The 23,385-nt window shown below is 39.3% G+C and overlaps 2 protein-coding genes across 3 annotated transcripts in view; one reads left to right on the forward strand and one right to left on the reverse strand.

Annotated features, from left to right (window-relative positions):
* Positions 1-2,517: 2,517 nt before the first annotated feature.
* On the reverse strand, positions 2,518-11,738 carry LOC139446043 (uncharacterized). The gene is made up of 2 exons (XM_071227308.1): positions 11,648-11,738; positions 2,518-4,652 (listed from the first exon to the last, which is right to left on the reverse strand). The coding sequence occupies exon 2, from the start codon at positions 4,633-4,635 to the stop codon at positions 3,364-3,366; it is 1,272 nt and encodes a 423-aa protein (XP_071083409.1). The 5' UTR covers positions 4,636-4,652; positions 11,648-11,738; the 3' UTR covers positions 2,518-3,363.
* Positions 11,739-11,849: 111 nt separating this feature from the next.
* Positions 11,850-23,385, forward strand: part of LOC139444640 (uncharacterized) — a 35,681-nt gene continuing 24,145 nt past the window's right edge. Inside the window, exons 1-2 of one of the 2 annotated variants that reach the window (XM_071225560.1) lie at positions 11,850-11,872; positions 20,041-20,143. The gene's annotated coding sequence lies outside the window, so the exon portion shown is untranslated. Of the gene's footprint in view, positions 11,873-12,050; positions 12,118-20,040; positions 20,144-23,385 lie in introns of those variants that run through there. The other variant, XM_071225561.1, reaches the window with a different exon arrangement.

Consider the following 23,385-nt stretch of genomic DNA (forward strand, 5'->3'; position numbering starts at 1 on the left):
ATAAGCGCCCTGCTCCAATAAGTGCCCACAGCGATATTTGCTAATATATTGGCAAGTGAACAATCCCAATTAGAACCCCTTCCAATTTAATTCTGGAACAATATATCTGTCGTACTTAAACATTTCAGGCTGTCAGCATAAATCACAAAATTTATCTTTCAACTGTTTTTTTCACACCCGAATAATATTCTAATAACAGCCCCCTATTCCTAAATTTGAGAGCACCCAGGGCGCTTATTACGTCGACTACGGTAATAAACCCCCCCCACCCTCCTCCAAAAAAAACAATGAAGCTAATGTTTATTTATGATATTTGAACTCCTCTTAAGATATTCAGCTTGTTTACCTGAAGCAAGGCGAAAAGGGGAAACTTCAATTTCCATAGTTAAATGACTGTTTAAATGTGGCGGCCACTCACAACAGTCCCAGCAAGCCTAGATAAAACACAAGCCATCATGTCAGTCAGGATTAAATTCCCACTACAAAATTACCATGGTTACTGTATAATTAAGACAGTAGGTAACTATGGATACACATATTAGTGGTTATTCCAAAGAATGGTACATGCCTATATCGATACAAAATGAATGTTATCCTCATGGTTGATACATTTTTGCATCATGTATCGATACCAAACAAATGTCAACCCTATGAATGGTATCCCTGTATCGATACAATATGGATGTTATCGTCACACGATACAATATGGATGTTATCGCCACACGATACATTGCTGTATCATGTATCAGGACTAAACAGATGTCAACCCTATGCGTGGTATCCCTGTATCGATACAATATGGATGTTATCGCCACACGATACATTGCTGTATCATGTATCAAGACTAAACAGATGTAAACCCTATGCATGGTATCCCTGTATCGATACAATATGGATGTTATCACCACACGATACATTGCTGTATCATGTATCAATACTAAACAGATGTCATCACAACACAAGTCAATAAATACCCGTTAAAAACACACGTATCACAGACAACATCCAGCAAACATGACTGAAAGACAATCTTCGTCAAACATCACTTCTTACAACAAAGTACACAGCAAGCCTGGTCATCACCAGTCCCCATAAAAACCTGTTCCTCAACAATCAACGATGACAAGTCTAGATTGACTGCGCTTATGCTAATTTGTGTATCTAACCAGAACAGTTATACAGGCTGATGTCCTATTTTGGGGTTAAACTTCGGGTGGTTGAAGAGCTTTGAGGAGGTTGGAGTGGAGGTTTTGAGGTGAGGGGGTAGGGTTGTGGAGGTCAGAGGGGGTTGGGTAGGCCTGTGAAAGGGGTGGGGTGGATCTGAGAGGGGGTTGGGTAGATCTACGAAGTGGTGGGGTGGAGTTGAGAGGGGGTTGGGTAGATCTACGAAGTGGTGGGTTGGAGTTGAGAGGAGTTAGATAGACCTACCGCGTGGTGGGGTGGATCTGAGAGGGGTTGGGTAGATCTACAAAGTGGTGGGGTGGAGTTGAGAGGGGGTTGAGTAGATCTACGAAGTGGTGGGTTGGAGTTGAGAAGGCTTAGATAGACCTACCACATGGTGGGTTGGAGCTGAGCGGGGGTTGGGTAGATCTACGAAGTGGTGGGGTGGAGCTGAGAGGGGGTTGGGTAGATCTACGAAGTGGTGGGGTGGAACTGAGAGGGGGTTGGGTAGATCTACGAAGTGGTGGGGTGGAGTTGAGAGTGGGTTGGGTAGACCTACCCAGTGGTGGGGTGGATCTGAGAGGGGGTTGGGTAGATCTACCGCATGGTGGGGTTGGGTTGAGTTGAGTAGACCTCTGAAGTGGTGGGGTGGAGTTGAGAGTGGGTTGGGTAGACCTACCGCGTGGTGGGTGGATCTGAGAGGGGGTTGGGTAGACCTACCGCGTGGTGGGTGGATCTGAGAGGGGGTTGGGTAGACCTACCGCGTGGTGGGTGGATCTGAGAGGGGGTTGGGTAGACCTACCGAGTGGTGGGATGGATCTGAGAGGGGGTTGGGTAGACCTATGAAGTGGTGGGGAGGAGCTGAAGAAAATTATTACTAGAAATAGTCACAAACTATTATTTTGATATGTAGCATTTGACAATACTCTTAAAACATACGTTTATAACTGTCAATCAGATTCTCACTGTACACGGAACCTGCCCAATGGTCAAAGGGGGACAACTTTTGTCATGATACGATCGCCATCACTTAACCGCTATGTATATCACAAGGACCTATATACTTCATGCATATCTTGAGTCATATCAGGGTAATTATTATCATTACTACAATTATTATTTATGTCTGTAAATAAACCATAATATAGTGAATTAATACAGCTATGTTGTTGATACATATCATGCACTGGTGATGTGAACCAATCAGATGTCCAGCATTCAGCTTCACAGTCTTAGTCCGGACCAATTTGTTATTTTTGACTTGCAGATTTTTTCGGCCAATAGGCACAAACTGAGAAATCAAAATGGCAAATTTTGTAGGAAATTGTGTACGATCATCTAAAAAAAAGAAAAATTTGGTCTGGTCTACGTTCATTAAACAATATTATTCACAAACAAGGACTACCGTATTCGACGTAATAAGCGCCCCGCTCCAATAAGCGCCCACGGCAATATTTGCTAATATACTGGCTAGTGAACAATCCCAATTAGCACCCCTTCTAATTGATAAATGTACACAAGGCTATTTATTCGAGCATGATACGTTTGTTATATGCACCCGTAGTTATGGGCAATAAAATTCTGGAAAAATATATCTGTCGTTTATAAACATTACAGCATAAACCACGAAATTTACGCTCTTTGAACTCAAAAATATCTATTCTAATGAGAGCCCCCTATTTCTAATTTTGAGAGTGTCCTGGGCGCTTATTATGTCGTATACGGTATGTCATATTTACATAAAAATTGTTCTTTTAAGGCAATAACCTCTAGAAACGTCTGGTGACCCTTCAGTATACGCTTCTGTGTGTTTAACAGGAACCTGCAATAAGCTTTCAAGATGTAATTATTTGATCAAGATTACCATGGTTACTGGTGTGACTGTAATGAAAACAAGATCTATGTATAATACACACAAACTCGATTAGACCTAAATAAAACAGTGCGTTTACTATTCAATCAGATTATAACATACCCTTATGTATGTTTCAGTCTGGGGGCAATAAACATACACACACACAATAAAACTTGTTATAATAATTTTTTTGGTGTATTTGAAGAAAGGAAATAGCCTGGAAATGCAAAAAATAATTAGGGTAGATACAGTGAGAAATGCTGCAGAGGAGTAAAAAATATAATATTTTTCATGTGTCAGACATTGGATAACAAAAGCAAAAATATTCACAAGCGACGTAAAGCTGATCATCTCCTTCTCTTGCGAATTACAACTTTACACTCTGACTGGGGCTCAACTTCGTATGCCCCCACCTCGGTGCAACTCCCTCCAAGCCAAGAACTCGGGATTTCTGCATCTTCCTCCAGGTAGGGGTTGCCCTGGGCAGAGCTGGGGACGCCGGGGGTGGGGCTGGAGGTCCCCACCCCATCACTGGACACCCCCAGAGGGGGACTAGGAGCTGTATCACTGCTGGGCATGGACAGAGCTTTAGACAGCTGAGGGTACTGGTCGGACTTGCGATGCAGCCCCCTGGATGCCGCTGTCTCCATAGCCTTCTCCAGCGAAAGTCTAAAATTGGCACGGGCTAGTTGCAGTTTCTGGCGGGACATGCAAGGAGCACTGTTTTCTTTGGTTTTTCGGATCTGCTTTGGATTTGTACAAGACTTAGAGTCCAATCTGATACGCTTTTGTGCAGTGGGGCCACCAATATTTGTCAACGGGATGCCAACATACGTGTTGCTTGGTTTGTTCTCGGACGCTGACAAAACTCCTGCCCCCAGAACATTCGTTGTCATGGTTTCCGCTGGCATGACCTTTGACATGACCTGATGCTGACCTCCATGAAGTCCCGACTGGACAAATGAGACCCCATCAAACTGTCTCCTCGTAGGGTCATACCCATGTCCGTTAGTCTCCACCGACACAACCCTCTTGCGGGGCACATCACTCATCTTACGAGGACTTGGAATAAAATGGCTCTTGTAAGGACTCCTGGAGACCGCCATCTTGTAGGGACTCGTGCTGGAGGTCAGACCTCTTTTGCCTGGACTCAGAATCCTTAGCGGACTCTTTAAAGGACTCTTGAAAAGACCTTCAAGCAAACCAATGTCAACTTCGTTATCTAAACTAAAAAGGTTTTCTTCAAAATTTTCAATGAAGTTTTTGTCCCAGTCATCCAGCAGGGGCAGGTCATGATTTGTGGGTCTGGGAGAAGTGAGGTCATCGATCACCGACGCCATCATAGCGATCTTGGATGGACTCTGCTGCACAAGGCTGGATGTGTACAATGGTGGTGGTGGCTGCTGCTGCCGCTGCTGTTGTTGCATCAAGTGGGGGAAACTAGAGGGTCCGGTGGCCGGAGGAGAGAAGTAACCACTGTCAAAGGACGTCTCGCTCTCCAAACTCTGGCGTTTGGGCGTGTTGTCTGTGTAGTAGACATGTTGTGTCGGTGTGATGGAAGATGTGGAATCGGTCCCAGGGTCTGCTATGCTATCCACACTGTCAGGGACATACAGCATTGTTCTACACCCGTGCTCTGCAACAAACAAGCACATTCCTTAGCAAGAGATCAACAGGAGAGCAGGCATTATCTAGGATTTTAAACTAAGTGTCCTGGGCAGGCAAATTGGATAAAAAAAACCACTTTATTTTTTTCCTAAATACTGGGGTATTTTAACATTGCATTCAATCAGTCTGATAATGTAAAAGTATTACCGTATTCGACGTAATAAGCGCCCAGGGCGCTCTCAAAATTAGAAATAGGAGGCTCTTTTTAGAATATTATTTTGGTGAAAATAAACCAGGGTTGAAAGATAAATTTTGTGGTTTAAGCTGACAGCCTGAAATGTTTATAAACGAGAGATACATTTTTCCAGAATTTAATTGCTCATAATTAAGGGTGCATATAAAACACGAGTGCGTATTTTAAGTGAAAAAATAAGTATTGTGTACAATGATCAATCGGAAGGGATGCTTATTGGGATAGTTCTGTAGCCAATATATTAGCAAATAGCGCCGTGGGCGCTTATTACGTCGAATACGGTAAAACTAATCATTAAATACTCTTTCTCTTTGTTGGTCCTGTTATCAGTTATATATACATGTATAAGTTAAATCTACAAATACAATATACGTAACTCATCCCTGTTCAAAATTATCCTAAAACTATTTGTCTTAACATAACGCCATAGTATGTAAGCATGTATGATCTACATTAGGTTAACATGTATTATGGGCTGGAGGCCTGATTACTGAATAAATCTGTCTGTCTGTCTAAATCTACAAATCTGTATAACAATTGGCCACACTTTTTTAATTTAATGTTTTATGGATTTATTTCAGCTTTTCCATGCAAGGTCGGTCAAATTTATGAAAATATATAGCTACCAGGATGTCAATCATTTATTGATTCTACAATGGAGTTAAAACTACAGCTGGCTTCTTGAATAAATGACAGTAAGAAGGACATTTATACAACATTTTCTTTTGTACACAAGAGTCATCAGAAAGATGACATATCCCCCTGGCAGCTGTCTGTAAAGTAACCACAAGTAAATGTGCAATTCTGTATGTAATGAGTCAACAGTTGAATGTTCTTGAAGAAGCATACATTGTTTACTCACAAAAGATCCACCATGGTTGCATGCATATGAAATGGAAAGTAAAAGGTGTGTTTCTGTGGTTTTTTTTATGCAAACAAATGACAAGAAACAATAACTAAACACGCGTATAGTCAACGAAGTCATCTATATCCCCCGCCCATTTTAACACGTTATGGTCCCAAACCAGGTAACTGACCCAACATTTCTCTTAGCCCATGTCAAAATAGCTGCAATGGAAATTCTAAAATAAACATTTCTAAAACTCCTTAATATCAAATGGCACCAGTTCAGTATGTACTTTATACTTAAATCCATCTTGTTGCCTTGGAAACGTAAAAAATAAAAATTACTAAAATTTCTAAATAGCAAAAGGCACCAGTTCAACATGTACCTGACAGACCTGCAAAGTTTGATGAAAAAATATTGAACGGTTTATGAGTTATGCTCCGGAAACGAACCCTACCCTCACAGAACCTAATTCCATCTTGTTGCCATGGAAACGTAAAAAATAAAAATTTCTAAAATTTCTAAATAGCAAAAGGCACCAGTTCACCATGTACTTGACAGACCTGCAAAGCTTCATGAAAAAATCTTGAACGGTTTCTGAGTGATGCCAAACCAAACCACAGACATAGGTAGTGTAGAAAATATATTTTACGCAACAGACAAAAACCTTCCATATTTAAATTAGCTATTATACTACAATTTCAAAAATATAATTTAACAATAACATTATCTATTATACAAAACAGAAACTGTTAGTTTTTAAAGACAATCTTGAAATTTCCTAATGTACAGAAATTCATTTCAAAATTGGCTTTGACTTCACATTGATAAACACCCCTGCACGAATGTTTTGTGCTTTTGAACATTGTTGAATGTTTCAGTAGTTTCTTTAAAACTGAGATGTGCCATTGAGGACTCCACTTCTGACAACTAACCTAGGAAACCTGGAACAGTAATCTCAGTTCATTACTGCTTGTCAGATGACAGCCACAGAGACTCGGTCAACCAGTATTCTTGTTTTATCTTTCACTTAATTACTCTTTTTTTCAGGTTTGTCCCCACCCGGTATTTGATATCTTTCACTTGTTAGTAAAACCCTCAAACTATTTCACCACTGGCATTTTGTCTTGAAACTATGAGATACTCACTGTATGGTTTTACGCCGCTTTTAGCAATATTCCAGCAATATCACGGCGGGGGACACCAGAAATGGGCTTCACACATTGTACCCATGTCGGGAATCGAACCGGGGTCTTTGGCGTGACGAGCGAACGCTTTAACCGATAGACAACCTGACCTCCCCCTTGAAACTATGAACAGTGCACACGACAGGATGTAATATAGTAAACTCAAAACATTGCGTGACATCGCTTGCTGCAGACTAATGGCCTCGTTATTGCTGTAATGTAGGTCGTAACAGTATCGCACATGCACAAAAGGGAGGTAACTGGGTATTAACCTTTATCTTTGCGAACCTTAACTTTTCAATTATGGAAATATTTCGAAGGAATTTGCTGCGTATCATAAAAATCGCTACTTGAAATAGCCCGATATACTGCACATAAAAATAATAATATTGTGAGTGAGTACCATGAAAAGAATTAACCTCAAATTACCGATGTAGTGGTAATACCGCTCATCCCTAAATAAAATACTGTATATATGTTTGACACTTGTTCAGTAATTTCAGCAACACTAAATTTCACATTGAAAAGTTTGTGCATAAATGGGCAAGAAAGGGTTTTTTTCTCAATAAGGCTTCCAATTAAGAAATTTAGATTGGAACTGAGGAAATCGGGGACACACCACTGAGGTGGTCGATAAGGAAGTTCATCAGTACGGAGGTGTCTTTGGAAACACAGAAAACACAAATGCCATACTATGTCAACTAGCCTTCATTTGGCCAGTGCTCCTTCACAATAGTCATTTGTACTAGATATTGATTCATATGTTGATACATCAATACCTGCTCGAGTTCACCCTGAAGTCACATCATGGCTGCCACTGCACATGTACTGGAGTATCAGAATGAAGCTGAGTGGACCAGTATTCACGCTACCGTATTACGACCATAAGAGGCACCTTTTATATTTGCTGATATATTGGCCAGTGAACAATCCCAATTAGCAACCCTTCCAACTGATCAATGTACACAAGTCTTATTTATTCACGTATAATACACACTTGTTTGTTATATGTGCCCTTAATTATGGGCAATTAAGTTCTGGACAAATATATCTATTGTAAATGAACATTTCAGGCTGTCAAAATAAATTCTGAAATCTAGCTTTCACCCAAATAATTTTCAAATAAGAGCTCCCTGTTTCTAATTTTGAGAGCGCCCTGGGCGCTTATTTCGTCGAACACGGTAGTTGCTAACATGGGGAAGAAGCCATGGTGGGGTGTGTGGGAGGGGAAACAATGCCTGCCAATGTGTCATTGATTTGCTCTTTGATGTTCACCTCATTGACATTCATTCATATAATTTGCTTTCAAATATCAATAATTTAAGTTGTCTTACATGCTTAACACTCTTACATCCTCGTACCTATTTGCACCTTTACTTCTTCTTCAGAGTTTTAATGACATGACCCCCCAAAAATGGAATAAATGTCAAATAATATCACAATATTCTTCCATCATTTAAACAAGCCAAGTTAACTTTTGTGTGCCATTGCAAAAAAACGGAACTACTTTGTTGTTGACTTCATGTTCCTGAGTGAGAGAAATTCTGTGTTAATTTCTAAGTTTGTGATAGGAGAGACCACACTCCTTCCCAGTGTGTGACACCTTCGTTACACTCTAGGTAACATCGCTGCCACCATTGTGGGCGCGGCCATTACAGGAATCTTGAAATTTGCCCTCTAACCCCAAATGTAGTAATGTTTATTTTTTTGTTTATGTCTTAGGGAATGCTATCATAGTGAATTTTGAAACGGTTTACGAACAACCACATTTCCCAGATGAATTTACCTTTTTGTTTGTTTGATCACTTTGGTTTGAGATTGCAGACGGACGGACAATCAACCAACTTCCCCCTTACATTCTTACTATACCAATAACATGATAGTTGTAATGAAACAGAAATTCAAATGGACAAACAAAGAAAAGGGGGAAGAGAGTTTGACACCACAGCAGTCATCACTTGTTTGTCAACATAATGGTCAGTCGGCTGCTAGTTGAACCTCAAGCATGTAGTCACGTATCACAGTGGGGAGCTTTCACAGGTGGCAGCGACAGTATAGAGAACTCCGCGAACGGGATATCGTTGTGAGGAGCTTGAAGAGACACATCACTGGTGACATCACTTCCAAAATGGAGTGATGGTTAATGAATAGGTCCTGGGTATTGATCACAACAGAATGGAGGTGTAATACACTGGATAGGTGAGGATGACATCGGATGTTATCCATGTTGATGAAAGTCATTCGTAACCACAATCAACACACTGACTTCACAGCTTTACGACAAAGCCTCATAGTGAACACTGATGAATATAGCTCTGTTGACTCTCACCTGGGAGGTTAATGAGGAAGTCATGCAATGGGATGGAGTTTGTGTCGTCATGTTGTTTGCATTGTTTGTGAGTGACACTGCCCACATATTTCCATCTTCATAAGTACTACAGCGATAGAAACTAACAATTCTGGCTCACTAGTCCTTTATAAAAAAAACACACTTAAGAAGTGCAAATTTCTACTTGTCCTTATGATACCTTAACTCTTAGGCATTTTGGCAAGGACTATAACTAGTGCCAATTTCTAACACTGTACTATGAATTTATTAATCAAATAGTTTGCCTGGCCTCAATTTCACTACTTTACCAGAGCAAACAATTCAAATATTTCTGTCAAAACACCAATTAAAACCTAATCAGATTTCAAGATTAATTCTCTAAGTTTACGATCCATGCCAGAAGTTTGCAATGTTATCAAAGCTATGCATGCATTAACCGGGTTTTACGTGACTCACAAATGACGTGAATGGACACAGAAAAAGAATAAACTGCATCCCAAGGGAAGCACAATAATATTCATTGTACCTACAGCTCATCAAGAGCAGTTTTAGGTGCCTGTCATGTGATCCATCAATCATGACCACTGTCCACATGAGCTTTGATTCATTCCCGGCTCCACAGAAATCAAAAGGTTGACCGTACTGAAATGGTGACCTTGGATTAGAAAAGTGAATCTCCACTACCATCTTTCTGATGCAAGAGCATCCGCTAGCCTTTTTATCACACTTGTCACACTGTTTCACTACCTTACAGCACCCTCATAGTCATATTGCTTGCAAGGACCCTTAAATATGGGGGGGGGCATCTGGACTTCCATGTTTGTATATATGTTTGTATGTCCTGCTATATGACAGCAGTCTGAAAATAATTGAGTCTGGACCAGAGAATCCAGTGATCGACATCATGAGCATTGATTTACGCAATTGGGATGCGATGACATGCATCAACCAAGTCAGCAAGCCTGACCACCCGATCATGTTAGTTGCCTCTTACAAAAAGCATGGTCTGCTGAAGACCTATTTTAACCCGGATCTTCATGGGTGAAGACAGTTATATTCCAGGTATGTGATCAAAAACTGTAAAAGACCAAATCTGGTCCAAAAATACAAGTGACTGATATCATGAGCAATGTCCCATGATGTAAGGGTATGATGACATCATTGATTATTGGACCACCCAATCCATTTAATAAGTTGCCTGGGGATCAATTTCAACCCGTAATCCAAATGGGGTGAGAGAATGCATGTTGTTTACATGGTAATAAGACCTTTATCACATCACCAAGTCTGCACCAGAATAACCAGTGGTTGACTGATGAGGCAACATCCAATGCCTCAGGGGGTCCACTGACACAAAATTAATCCTGTCACATATTGTGAACACCAAATCATCTGTTTGATGGAGATCTTGGATAAACATGATCCTAAATTTCTCTCAACATGCTTAATTAATCCATGAAAAGTTCAAGACCAAAAGGCAGTCACAAAGTTCAAGACCTTTTCAACATGCCCAAGGTTCTCTCAGAAACATTGAAGGCCATGCAAAGCAAGTTTCCCCAATGCTGACTGGCAAAATTCATGTCACACTTGAATATAACCAATGAAAATGTTATCTACAACATGATGCTGATAAAGATTTGCAAAACATTAATCATCCATATGAAAAGCTATAATGTACTTTGTACTCTAGTTTGTCCAAATTTTCATGTTATTAAGACTCAATGGTAAATTTAGTTACAAATTAGAAGTAAACATATTTTTAAGGAAACGCCGACCGTGAAGTTTACATATATGTTACAATACCCTAAGAAGCAATTTGTGAAATGCTGTGGTACTGAATTCTAAAGATACATTATATTGTCTGAACAAGATGCGTCTGTGCTTGTAACCTTGTCATGTTACACCACCCATATAATTTCCTTACAGTGGTGTTATTTCTTAATAACTTACCGACTACATGAGGTGGGTTCGACCATATTGAGAAATATTTGTTTCCCAATTGTTGATTGTAAGCAGAAGTAAAATGAGCCACACTGAAGTCTGTCTATACATAGCAGGGTGTTGACAATTCCGCCCCAGACATTAGGATGCTTAACGAAAACAATACAGACTTGGCTTATCTGATCCTACATGAAACAAATGCAAATTAGATTTTGTACCATAAATGAACACATGCCTTGGATAAATTACACCTACATCGTCACATATATCAACATATAGTGGCACACAATAACGTCAATTGTGGTACAACATGATTCTCCTTGTCTAAAATCCTGACACCTGAACTTGCAACTGACAAACTTGTAGGCTTTAGTGTGGTAGACTTCTCTAGCAGTGTAAATCAGGCTGAAAATATGGCAGGCTTCTGACACTGTTGGCAATAGCGTATATTGTATGAAATACTTACGCTTGTCTATATGTCACGACGTTAGATGTGCACATATAAGTTAAAAGGTTGCACAATTAAAGTGGTCGAAATATATCGCCGATCGATCACCATTCACAACTTGGCGCCATGGCCGAACCGGAAGTAAAAGTGATTGGCGCGATTTTTCTGCGCTTCAGCCAATGAAATCACGAAGTCACATTAACTGCTGTCTTGTATGCTACTAAAATTAGATACAGGGAGAAGGTATGTGTTCTATTTGTGTACTTATTTCCTGACAAATAGGCCTTTATTGTCTTTGCTATTGCTTAAACTTTAATGCATGCTAAACTTTAACAAGACTGCTAACTGCCCTGCTCAACGGCTTCCCCCAAAGCAGCCCTGATGCCACGTTATGTGTGTGCAAAATGTAGGTCTAGTCTCTCTTGAAGGCCTATTTTCCCGTCATGGTCGAAGACGAGCAAATTTGATACCATGCCGCCGCTAAAAAGGTCGTATTTTCATCGACTTAATAGATCGGCCACCATTTTAGCTGTATGTGTATTTATCATAGTGCAGATTTAAATAAGGATGCTCTCCGAATTGAGCGATCCGTTTCCAATTTGACAGGTTGTGAGTGTAAATAGAACGGGAACGGCGTGGCTGAGCTATGAAATTGACATTTGGTTTCCTGTCCCGATCGATTCGAAGTAAATAATCAATATTAAGCAAATGATGAAATATATAATTTTATTTAACAGACGGTGTATTTCAAAATGAATTCAGCATGTATATTGTGAGTTTTCAGTGTGCGGATAATCCACCGAGACCGCGTTCTCGCTATTGACACATTTGTAAACATAAACTAGACCATGATAACTGGGTCTAGGCAAGGTGCTGTCATTCATTGATTCACACCTGTTTGTGGTGTGTACCAGTAGATCTCCACATCATTTCACAATCTGACATATAAGTTAGTATTTACACTAATTTTCTTAAGACCAATTTGATATTATTCCCCCCCCAGTCCATGCTTTAAAACCTGTCTGCAAACTGAAGAGTTTAGAAGGTTTTGTTTGTTTTCTCACTCAGCTTATCTACATGGCCCTTTTGTCTGAGAAATGTCTGACCTCCATATCAAAACCGAACCCAGTAACCTGTTTACATATACAAGTTTCAGTTCATGACCAGATTATGATTAAGAAATCCTAAAATCCCAGTTCAGGTATGAAATAATATGAATCCTAGATATATTATTCTCAATTTTGTTTATGGCTTACCCCTATATATTTTAAAAAAGGTTTACAGTTACAAAATAAGTATTTCAGATTGAAAAGTGTTTGTTATTTAGAATAAAGGATTATCCTACACATCACTAATCATGTGGATGTCTGTAATATTTATGAAAATATAGAATCATTTACCGGTTCGACATGTGCTTGTAATTAGGTAAATATATGTGATACATTCCCTAATTGGATGTTACATAATGAGGATTGCATTGTTTCGATGGTAAACATTTTTCACATGGGGTCATACCCCCATAAAGTCACTGAAGCAGAACTGCATTCAAGCATGAAATAGGTTCTTCCCCTCACACAACAGAAAGTCAGACATAAAAGAAAGTTGAGAGTATTTTATAATTGGGTTAAAAGTGACAGTTGGAATGTGTTTTGTTCAATCTGATAAGCCAGTCGAAGGCAATACGTAGATCTTAACAGACCCTCAGTATATGCACCATTGAATCACAACTAGGTGAGTACAAAATTAATGTTAATGTTTCTTTAGATATTTACCTTCAAGTAAAATTCATTTGTAGGTCATCTCTCTGTGAGGGAAGTGTGTACCTCTGATACCTTTTTCCTTAAGAATGACATTCCAGGTTTTATACCTGTACTCTGTACATGCCATGTCTGATGATCCTTACAATGTCACAACTAGATCATCATACACAGGGGCAGAAATCGACAAATTTACTTGAAGTTTGGAGCGATTTTTATAGTCTATCCTTGATTGCTGATTTTCTCCACGTATTTCATTTGGATCTTTTTAGGAAATATTTACAAAAAGACATCTTACTGACTGTCATGACTCTTAGTGCTTTACTTGGGGATTGGGGCAAGTGTTTGTTTGTTGTTGTGTGATTCCTCACTATATTATGAGCGACATCCAACACGGAGTCACCAGGCTTGACCACCTGATTCATTTAGTCACCTACTACAACTAAAAAAAACCCTTATAAAGTTAAATAAAACTCTGCTGATTAAATTCACATAGCAAATGTGTTGAAATGCATTATATCTCTGTGTTATCACATGTATAGTGTATCTAATATATTGACTGTCCTATCTGGGGCGGACGGGTAGCCTAGTGGTTAAAGCATTCGCTCGTTACGCCGAAGACCCAGGTTTGATTCCCGACAAGGGTACAATGTGTGAAGCCCATTTCTGGTGTCCCCCGCCGTGATATTGCTGGAATATTGCTAAAAGTGGCGTAAAATCAAACTCACTCACTCACTGTCCTATCTAGCATGTCTGCTAGCTTATCTAGCATATCGCAGTCTGCGACTTTAGCCACTAATCCGAAGCCCAAGTCTTGTAAAACTCAGTTCGATCTGGTGAACTTAGCTAAGAAAAGTCTATTTAACACTGAATTGTGTTAAATGAGTCAAGTTCCGGCAAGTAGACTCAAAAGTTTATAGCACAGACTGATATCGGCTACATCTCTTGCATATCAATTTTTGTATCTAGCATATTGACTATCATATGTAGCATATTGACTATTGCATCTAGCATATGAACTATCATATCTAGCATATCGACTATCATATTAATTGAAGTATCTTTCATATCTAGCAAACCGACTTATCATACCGAGGATATTTTGCCTATCATATCAATTATATCTAGCATCTCGACTGTTGTATCTAGAATATTGATTATCATATAAAGCAGCGATTATCATATCTAGCATAAGGTCTGTTGTATCTAGCATATCAACTATCATATCTAGCATATCGACTGTTGTATCTATCATATCTAGCATTTTGACTATCATATCTAGCATATTGACTGTTATGTCTAACATTAACTTTTGTATCTGGTAGTGGTAGGACGATACACTGATGTCTTGGTGGATATTTTGCGCCTCGATACGAAGTAAACAATATCAATACTTACTGTAAACATTTGCTTTAGTTACTGTTACACCAAACACTATTTCGTAGTGAAAACATGGATAAATATGAATATTTTCATCCATTGCACCATACTTGACACTGCCAACTGTAAATCGTTACTGTGCCAGGTAATTGGCCATCCTTTCTATGAAAAAGATGGCTAACACACCACTGATAAGAGCACCTAGAAGTATCGTGATACATATCAGATTGTGAGCAAGAAATTGTGATATGTATCAAATCGCACAGTAGGTTTATCATCCCAGCCCTAGAATCTAGCATTTTGACTATCGTATCACGAATATCAACTATAATATCTAGCATATTGTCTATTGTATCTTGCATATCGACTATCATATCTAACATATCGACTGTCATAGCAGCATATCGGCTATACTATCTAGCATATTGACTGTTGTGTATATCATATTGACTGTCGTACCTAACATATTTAATATGTCCAGCATATCGACTATTGTATATAGCATATTGACTATCATATCTAGCATATTGTCTATCATATTGACTGTCATAGCAGATTATCTGCTATCCTATCTAGCATATTGACTGTTGTGTATATGATACTGACTGTCGTGCCTAACATATTTAATATGTCCAGCATATCAACTATCGTATATAGTATATTGACTATCATATCTAGCATGTTGACTGTCATATCTAAAATATAGACTGTCGTATCTAGCAGGTAACTTACATCTTCATTGAAGTCACCAGGAGACTATATTCTCAAGCTGATCCAAGAAAAAATAGTTTTTTTCTGTTGGGGACACAATTCTTTGGAGCATAAGAAGTTTTCTGTAGTGAAAATATGTAAGGATTTCAACAGTGATTGGATCCGTTTTGTCAATTGTACATTGGTTATTACTGGCTACTAAAATAGTATTTTCTTCCAGTAATATCACAGTATCTCTTTTTATCAAAGAAAAACGTTTCCTGTTCAGTTTCATTATCAGTGATTATATATTGATATCATGAGATGAACATCAAGCATTTTATGTGAATGGTGTATACCAATAACATTTTCCTGAACAATTGATTATCATAATTATGGGCATCTACTATCGATCATTGCACCATTACACAATATCTAGTCAGTCACCAATTATGGGCATTCATTCGGAACACTGGCTAATACAGTCCTCAGAACTAACAGTCTACAGCAACCACCTCTCTATGTTTACTCCAATTTGTAAATGTGTTTTGGTCCACAATCTGGCCAATTATTCAGGTGTCGGTGCGTTTATGCAGTATGTGTGCTGTTTAGTAATTTTGAGCTTTTTAAAAAATATTTTATTGACCTTTTGGTGACCTGTAACAATAGCAGTAACAAAAAATCACTGATAATGTCTGGTTGGTCAAAAAGAATTTTTAGGAAAATCTGAATTATCCCCTAAATTCTTGTCCCTCCGACAATATAATATCGTTTTATCCGAGATGGAACTTGTCACCCTTCAACATCCTACTAGCCCTAGCCATGTGCCAAAATACATAGCGATGAGGTATTCATAGGACTAGTAGAAATTCATTACTAAAATTAATTGACTTGTGACAAAAATCACTTAGTTTCTACAGGTGAGTTTTGTGATTTGGATACTGATTGATAAGTAACGACAGGCTTGTCACATCATTCACACTCAGGGTAAGACACACGTCACACAGCTGTGTTAGTGCAGACTGTCCGGAAGGACTAAGGTATCCTCCCAAAATGTATATATTTTTTATTAACCACTGAGAATTGAGCTGTTGACTAGCTGTCCGTGGCCACAGTGTCGTAATGGTCTGTGACTTTCACAGTAGACGGAAGCCCTAGTCCAGGGCCCCTTTCCACAAAGTGATCTTAGCGCTAAGTCGGTCGTAACTCCCACTCTTTAACACTGATTTACGACAGTCGTAGCACTAAGATCGCTTTGTGGAACGGTTCCCTGGAACTTTTCTGTCTGGTAGAATCAGCTTACTACCTGTGTCAGTCTGCGACTTCAACCACTAGTCTGAAGCCAGAGTCTAGTAAAATTCATTGTGGTCTAGTTAGCTTAAAAGTCCATATAATAACATTAAGAATTACCAAAAGTTCATGGCACAGACTGTTGTGTATATATTAACAGTAAACAGTAGCAAAATAACGAGGGATGAAACAATACATCAGTGCACCGGTGCAACATGAGTTTTCATGTGATGATACGATACATGATACATTCTTTTCTGTATCGATACAAGACGATACACTTGCTTAAATATATTAGTTACTACTTGTTTAATGACCTCCAGCATTTTCCTAGTCAAATATTGCAAAATGTGTTGTAATATGCATTTCAAGTTCACAAAACAAAATGGCCGCTGTGAACATGTCTGCCTTTTCTATTTGAACTTGCTCTGAAATTTTAAAAGACAAGAAATTTCCTTGAAATATTTGTAAATATGTGTATCTCAATGCATATAGAATTGTGGCCTATGTATCGTGATACGTATCGTATCGTATCGTGACCTTGCTGTATCGTTTCATCCAAGAAATAACGATAAAATCCACTGAAAATGATGCCAATAGGCAAGTTCAGACTAACTTTTGAAATTCAATACACTCCACAGTTATCATATTTGTTTACCTAGTGGTCCTTGGGAATAGCTTGGGACATCCCTGTCCTGTGTGCTTCAGACCCACCAGGGACACAAAACATGCAAAAGTAGGAACGTTTTCAAAAGGGGAAAAGGGTCATTGTTAACAAGTTTTCACAAACTTGTTGGCACTTGATCAACTCTTATTTATGATTTTGATTTTCATGATTCATATAATCATTTCAACTTGATGTTTGGTACCTGGGTGTGTTACCCTGCCATAACCATGTGTATAGGGAAGTGATGAAACAATCAAACAGCATCTTTTACGTGCCAGGTACACTTGTTAGCATATCTTCAAGTCTCACCAAAACTCTCACAGTGATTCCTTGTTCCTACACGTAGATGGAGCTTGCTTCACAGCACATAAACGCACATCACGTTCTTCATATTAATCGGTAAACAGGTTCATTTTGATGAATGATATGTTGAATAAGAGATGTTATTGTATGTTGTGATAATGCTATGTCAGTAAATTTTTAATGTTCATGATGTATAGATCACGAATATATGAATATCAATGTTGAATTATTTATTCACTCCCACAGATATGTTTACGTTTGTTAAGATTACCATAGTTGGACAGTGAGATGGTATTTTTCTCTATATACATACATAATAATGAACATTTGTATTAATCAATATATAGAAAATGTCACTCAAGTGTCTTTGGATATCAAATATATCGACCCAAGTTGATAAAACTAGATGAGAAGAGGCTTCAAGTCTAAAGTAAAAGTTGTTTAAAATGCCAAATAAGAATTTCGAATTCCCTACTTCATATTGTTAAGTAATAAGTGACTAATGTGATGAACTAATGACTTCATCGCGATGCCGTGTTCCAAATTAAGCACACAATTCAAGAGATCTTGTCATTGGCCTATTGTTAAGATTTAAAGATCATGGTCACACGATTCAAATACTGTAGGAGCACGACTCAAGGACACCAGGACCCCATCAAGTTTAACTAACTAGCTGTTCGCTGAAGTTATGATGATGTTGTCAAATAACTTAATTAAAATTTTAATTTTTGTTTACCTTGGCTGGGGCACAGGCACACTAATCGTCTGAGGCGTTGCAATTTGCTGTGAAGAGTTGCATCCCTTGGGCATATCAGCTTCGTGGGTTTGAATCCCAGTTTGCCCCAATTATGTTTCCAGGTTTGTCAGCACCATATTCGTGCTTGTGAGTTTCATTAAAATGGTAAATGGCTAAGACCTGCCTCACATATGGCTTTCCTGCTGCATTAAGCTGGCACAATATATATATACCATATTTGACGTAATAAGCGCCCACAGCGATGTTTTGCTATTATATTGGCTAGTGAACAATTAGCCCCCCTTCCGATTGATCAATGTAGACTTATTTATTCGTGTATAATACACACTCATGTTTATATGCACCCTTAATTATAGTCAATTAAATTCTGGAAAGTATATCTGTCATGTATAATACGCACAGACTTTTATTTTGCATCTTTTCAGGCTGTCAGCATAAACCATGAAATTAACGATCTTTCAACTCCATGTTTTTTTCTTTCACTTAAATTATGTTCTAATAAGAGCCCCCTATTTCTGATATTGAGAGCGCCTGGGCGCTTATTACGTTGGATACGGTAACTGAAATACTGTTCAAAGTGGCATCACTCACCCCCTCACTACCAGAGGCCTGTTCAACAAAGCATTCTTAGCACTAAGATGATCATAACTCCCATACTTGACATAGACCGCCAATGAATGACAGCCAAGACTAGGGCTGTAACTATTCACCGATACCTACGATATCATCGATACTTACTTGAACACGATACTTGAATCGACAGTGTGCGAGATCACAATGTGCTAAAAATAGAAGAGGAACTAATAGAGTTACTTCCAATAATGTCAGAAGTAGCATAGCACCGCCTGTAAGCATGGCAGAACACGAGGACGTGGTGACTGAGGACACGCCGACTGACTGTTACATTTAAAAACCATCCCTTCATTAAAACTTTTTTCTTGTGGTTTTCATTGTTAAAGTGTTTGTGATAACAATAAATGTATGAATCAATTGGTTTTGGAGCTGTTTATCGGTGATTTCATCATTTCTTACTCTTTGATGTGATGTATTGTGTAGAAGTGGGACGATACCTCAATTTTCTTACTTCGCACGCTAAGTGCACAATCGCACACTAAGTAAAAGATATTGATTCTTACCTTAATGGATTCTTTGATAAATGTTACACCAAACACTAATTACACGTGAAAATTAGATGCGAAAACGTTAATATTTTCATCCATTGCACCATACTTGACAGTACCAACTGTAAATCATCAGTGTGCCAGGCATTTGGCCATCCTGTCTATGAAAAAGATACTATCAGATCGCACAGTTGGTGTACGGTCCCAGCCCTAGTATAGTGACACCTGTAGTATCATCAGTCTGAATTGTGATACAGTTCATATCGCAAGATACCAAGTGATACACAGCCAGGACCCCAAAAGTTCATTTTCAGTCACCAGAACCAAATGTCCAATATTCTGAAAATCAGACTGCAGTTCCACTCTTGATATTTTTGTGTTTTTGTACTCTGTGGTGTTTCTTGATGATGGTGGTCTGTGTTTGACTGTGTGTTTCTCTGTTTCAGCTCAAGCTCACCGTGAGTGGCGGTAGTGTGTTCATGGTACAAGCCACATCACCAGCAGCAACTATGTGACTGATGATTAACTGTAATTTTAATTTCAATTATGGTAAGTTTATACAACACATACAGTAGCATTTGATACTGCTCAGGTGATGATGTCCTTATCGACAGGTGTCTGTGAAGCAAGTGGAATATGTTAAACTATCAGTTGGGATCTTGTTTTGCTTGGTTGTAGTCTTAATCCAGCTATGTCACGTCTGCCTTGATTTACTGAACAACAAAAGTTCCAGTGACATTGAATAAGATTTAATGCAAAGTTATGTTTTTTACCAAATCTGAAACAATTTCGGTTTGCACTAGATAAAAAACTCCTGTAAGTGTTCAGATGGTTTGATTTGCCATACTGACTTCAGAAAATGTGTGATTTCATAAAAAAACCATGAACATGCCAAAATGTCAATTTACAAATCCACCTCTGGTTGCGATGCAAGCAACACATCATCGTCTCATGGAATGGACCAGGCATCTCACAAAGTCCTGTGGGATATCTGTCCATATCTGCTGGAGCATGTTTTGAAGTTCCTGGAGTGCCTGTGGAACACATGGTTGACGTTGAAGGTGCCGTGCCATCTCATCTCACATGTGCTCGATTGGTGAGAGATCAGGGGGGCGAGCCGGCCAGGGGATGCCATTCACGTTGTTTTGTTGAAGAGATCCTGAACAAGACGAGCAATATGAGGCCGGGCAATATGAGGCCGGGCGTTGTCATGTTGAAAGATAATGCCTGGGCCATGACGACGCAAATACGGTAGAACAACAGGGCCCATGATCTCGTCAAACGGATCCTCTGTCTTGCTGTAATCCCACCCCATACCATAACTCTGCCGCTCTCGAACCGATCTTCTTCCATGACACAATGATTGACGTAACGTTCGCCTTGACGTCGGTACACTCGAATCTGTCCATCGCTGTGGCTGAGGTGAAAACGAGACTTGTCAGTGAATAGAACTTGTCCCCACTGCATGGCTGTCCAGCATAGACCTGTCTGCACCACTGTAGACATGCTTGATGGGGGTTTCCTGTCAAAATGGGACGCCTGGCGGGTCTTCTGGCGACAATCCCTGCACATCTGATGCGACGACGTACGGTTTGTGAAGATATTCGTCGAAGGCCAGGGATGCTTCTTCCAGTCACTGTTGGAATCGATTTCGTAGGTGTGTTGTTCAAATCCAGTTGTCTTGTCGATTATTGGTTTCGCGTGGCCTGCCACTCTGAGGATGGTCTTTGACTGCATTCGGCTGTTGCCAACGTTGCCATAAACACCAAATGGTGTTTCTGTGGACGTTAAATTGTCTTGCAACATCACGTTCACTCGATCCTGCTTCAAGCATACCAATGGCTCGCAGACGCTCATTTTCGGACAGGCGTGGCATTTCGTAATGTTGAATAGTTGCATAATTTTGTTGTTTTTCTGAGTGGTTGTTGTCAGCACAATGCTAAACAATGCATATGGAATCCCGTTAACGCACATGGTTTTATACCCATTCTTGGGTTGTGAAATAAATGGGGCTTATATAAACGTCAACTTTTGCATGGAATGCATGCTTTTCTGTAGCAGTTGTGTTTTTGTGTCTTGATTCCATACATGTACTACAATATTGAAAACCAAACTTTACTTGTTTGAAAAATACGCTTAAATATTGGTGTCACAGGAACTTTTGTTTCGAGTATATTCAAACCAGTTAACAAGGGATAAGATGTCTCTGTGTGTGAAGGTCTGACAGTGCCTCCATATTGGTCTGTTTCTTTCAAGTCATCCAATCAGTGTTGAGGCTTCTAAATTCTTGGTACAAGTGAGTGATGCATCTTGATCACCATCATATTTTTCTGTAATCAAAAAACAAAGTTTAACGAACAGTTCGGAATGTAAATAATTATGGTCAGGCCATCATTATGGTGTAAATATTTTATATGCCCTGTCATTTTCTGCCATGGCAACAACACCCAAATGGGAGTACCATCGACGGAATATTTGTTTTCTGTAATGGCTTTCTTTTGATAACATTGAAATGTCTGAGTCAAAATGAAGCGGGATTTTTTTATATAAAGCTGTTATACACCCAAGAACACACATCTTTCATTCAGATTGGGTGTTCTACAATATTCATGATGTTCATGCAAAGAGGTATCTTATCAGTCTAAAATATCTGGTTGCAATGACATGGCAAACCAGTGGCTGAAAGCATGAGCATCAATGCCATTGGGATACAGTGATAGACAAATGAGTCTGACAACAAGATGATCTTTAGTTGCCCTTACGAAATGTCATACTTGAGAACAGTTCTACCCTGGAAAGCCCATGGGGTAGTTAGGATCTACAACACAGGATCTGAGAACATAACTCCGCTGCTCATTTTGTTAAGCACTGGTCCAGGGTTAGAAATTAATTTTGATTTCACAAGTCACAAAAATACTCTTCTTCAGGGTTGCCATCTTGTACAATTTGAAGTCCACAAGGAAATGTCACTAGTCTCTCTGAATTCTGCAGGCAGACATGTTAGTTCAAAATATTGCACTGGAATCTTCACTGGGCACCATGATAGAGCTTAAATCCTGCAGCATAAACAACTACTTTGTCTGTGTAGCCTGGTTCTTCAAGGTTTGCATTTGGTCATGAAGACCTGCTTTCAGTCCCCCACATATATCCCCATCTTCCCGAGGCAAGGGAGTTAACTGACAGTAAAAGTCCAGTTTCCACCCTTGCCGAACTAGGCTGCAATTATGGAGTTATGTTTTGGCTGGACTAATGAGTCTATGTATAGTCCAATCAAAATTGTGTAGCGAAATCGACATCTGGTTCGTAAACAACATGGATTTCAACATGCAAATTTTGGTTATCTGCAGGATTTACAAAAAATACTGTCAACAGAAATTTTGCAAATCTGTTCATGTTTTTGATCAAGGTGCTCAAGTGATTTGCTGCACTTTGCGAGGCAAGACCCGTTTTATTACAATGTATATCTTGATCATCGATCAGATCATCTTGCCTTGGCGCTGCCGTTTTGTTTGAAGCAAATGCAAGTGATATGAGAGGTGGAATCTGATCGGTCAATAGAAGGGACATAACTCATAATAGCCTCTGGTGGCGCTACGATCGAGCCCAGAAAATCCAGCCGAGTTCAGCAAGGGTGGAAACTTGACTTTTTGTCAGTTAACCCCCTTGCCTTGGGAAGATGGGGATATATGTGGGGGACATATGTTGGGGACTGGAAGCAGGTCTTCATGACCAAAAGCAAAACTTGAAGAACCAGGCTACACAAACAAAGTTGTTGTTTTCGCTGCTGATGT

Source organism: Haliotis cracherodii, unplaced genomic scaffold (assembly GCF_022045235.1).
Source record: "Haliotis cracherodii isolate W230 unplaced genomic scaffold, xgHalCrac1.p SCAF_6, whole genome shotgun sequence".
NCBI lineage: Eukaryota > Metazoa > Mollusca > Gastropoda > Lepetellida > Haliotidae > Haliotis > Haliotis cracherodii.

Coding starts and splice junctions, on each gene's coding strand:
- LOC139446043 (XM_071227308.1), bottom strand. CDS start 4,635: ATGCTGTATGTCCCTGACAGTGTGGATAGCATAGCAGACCCTGGGACC.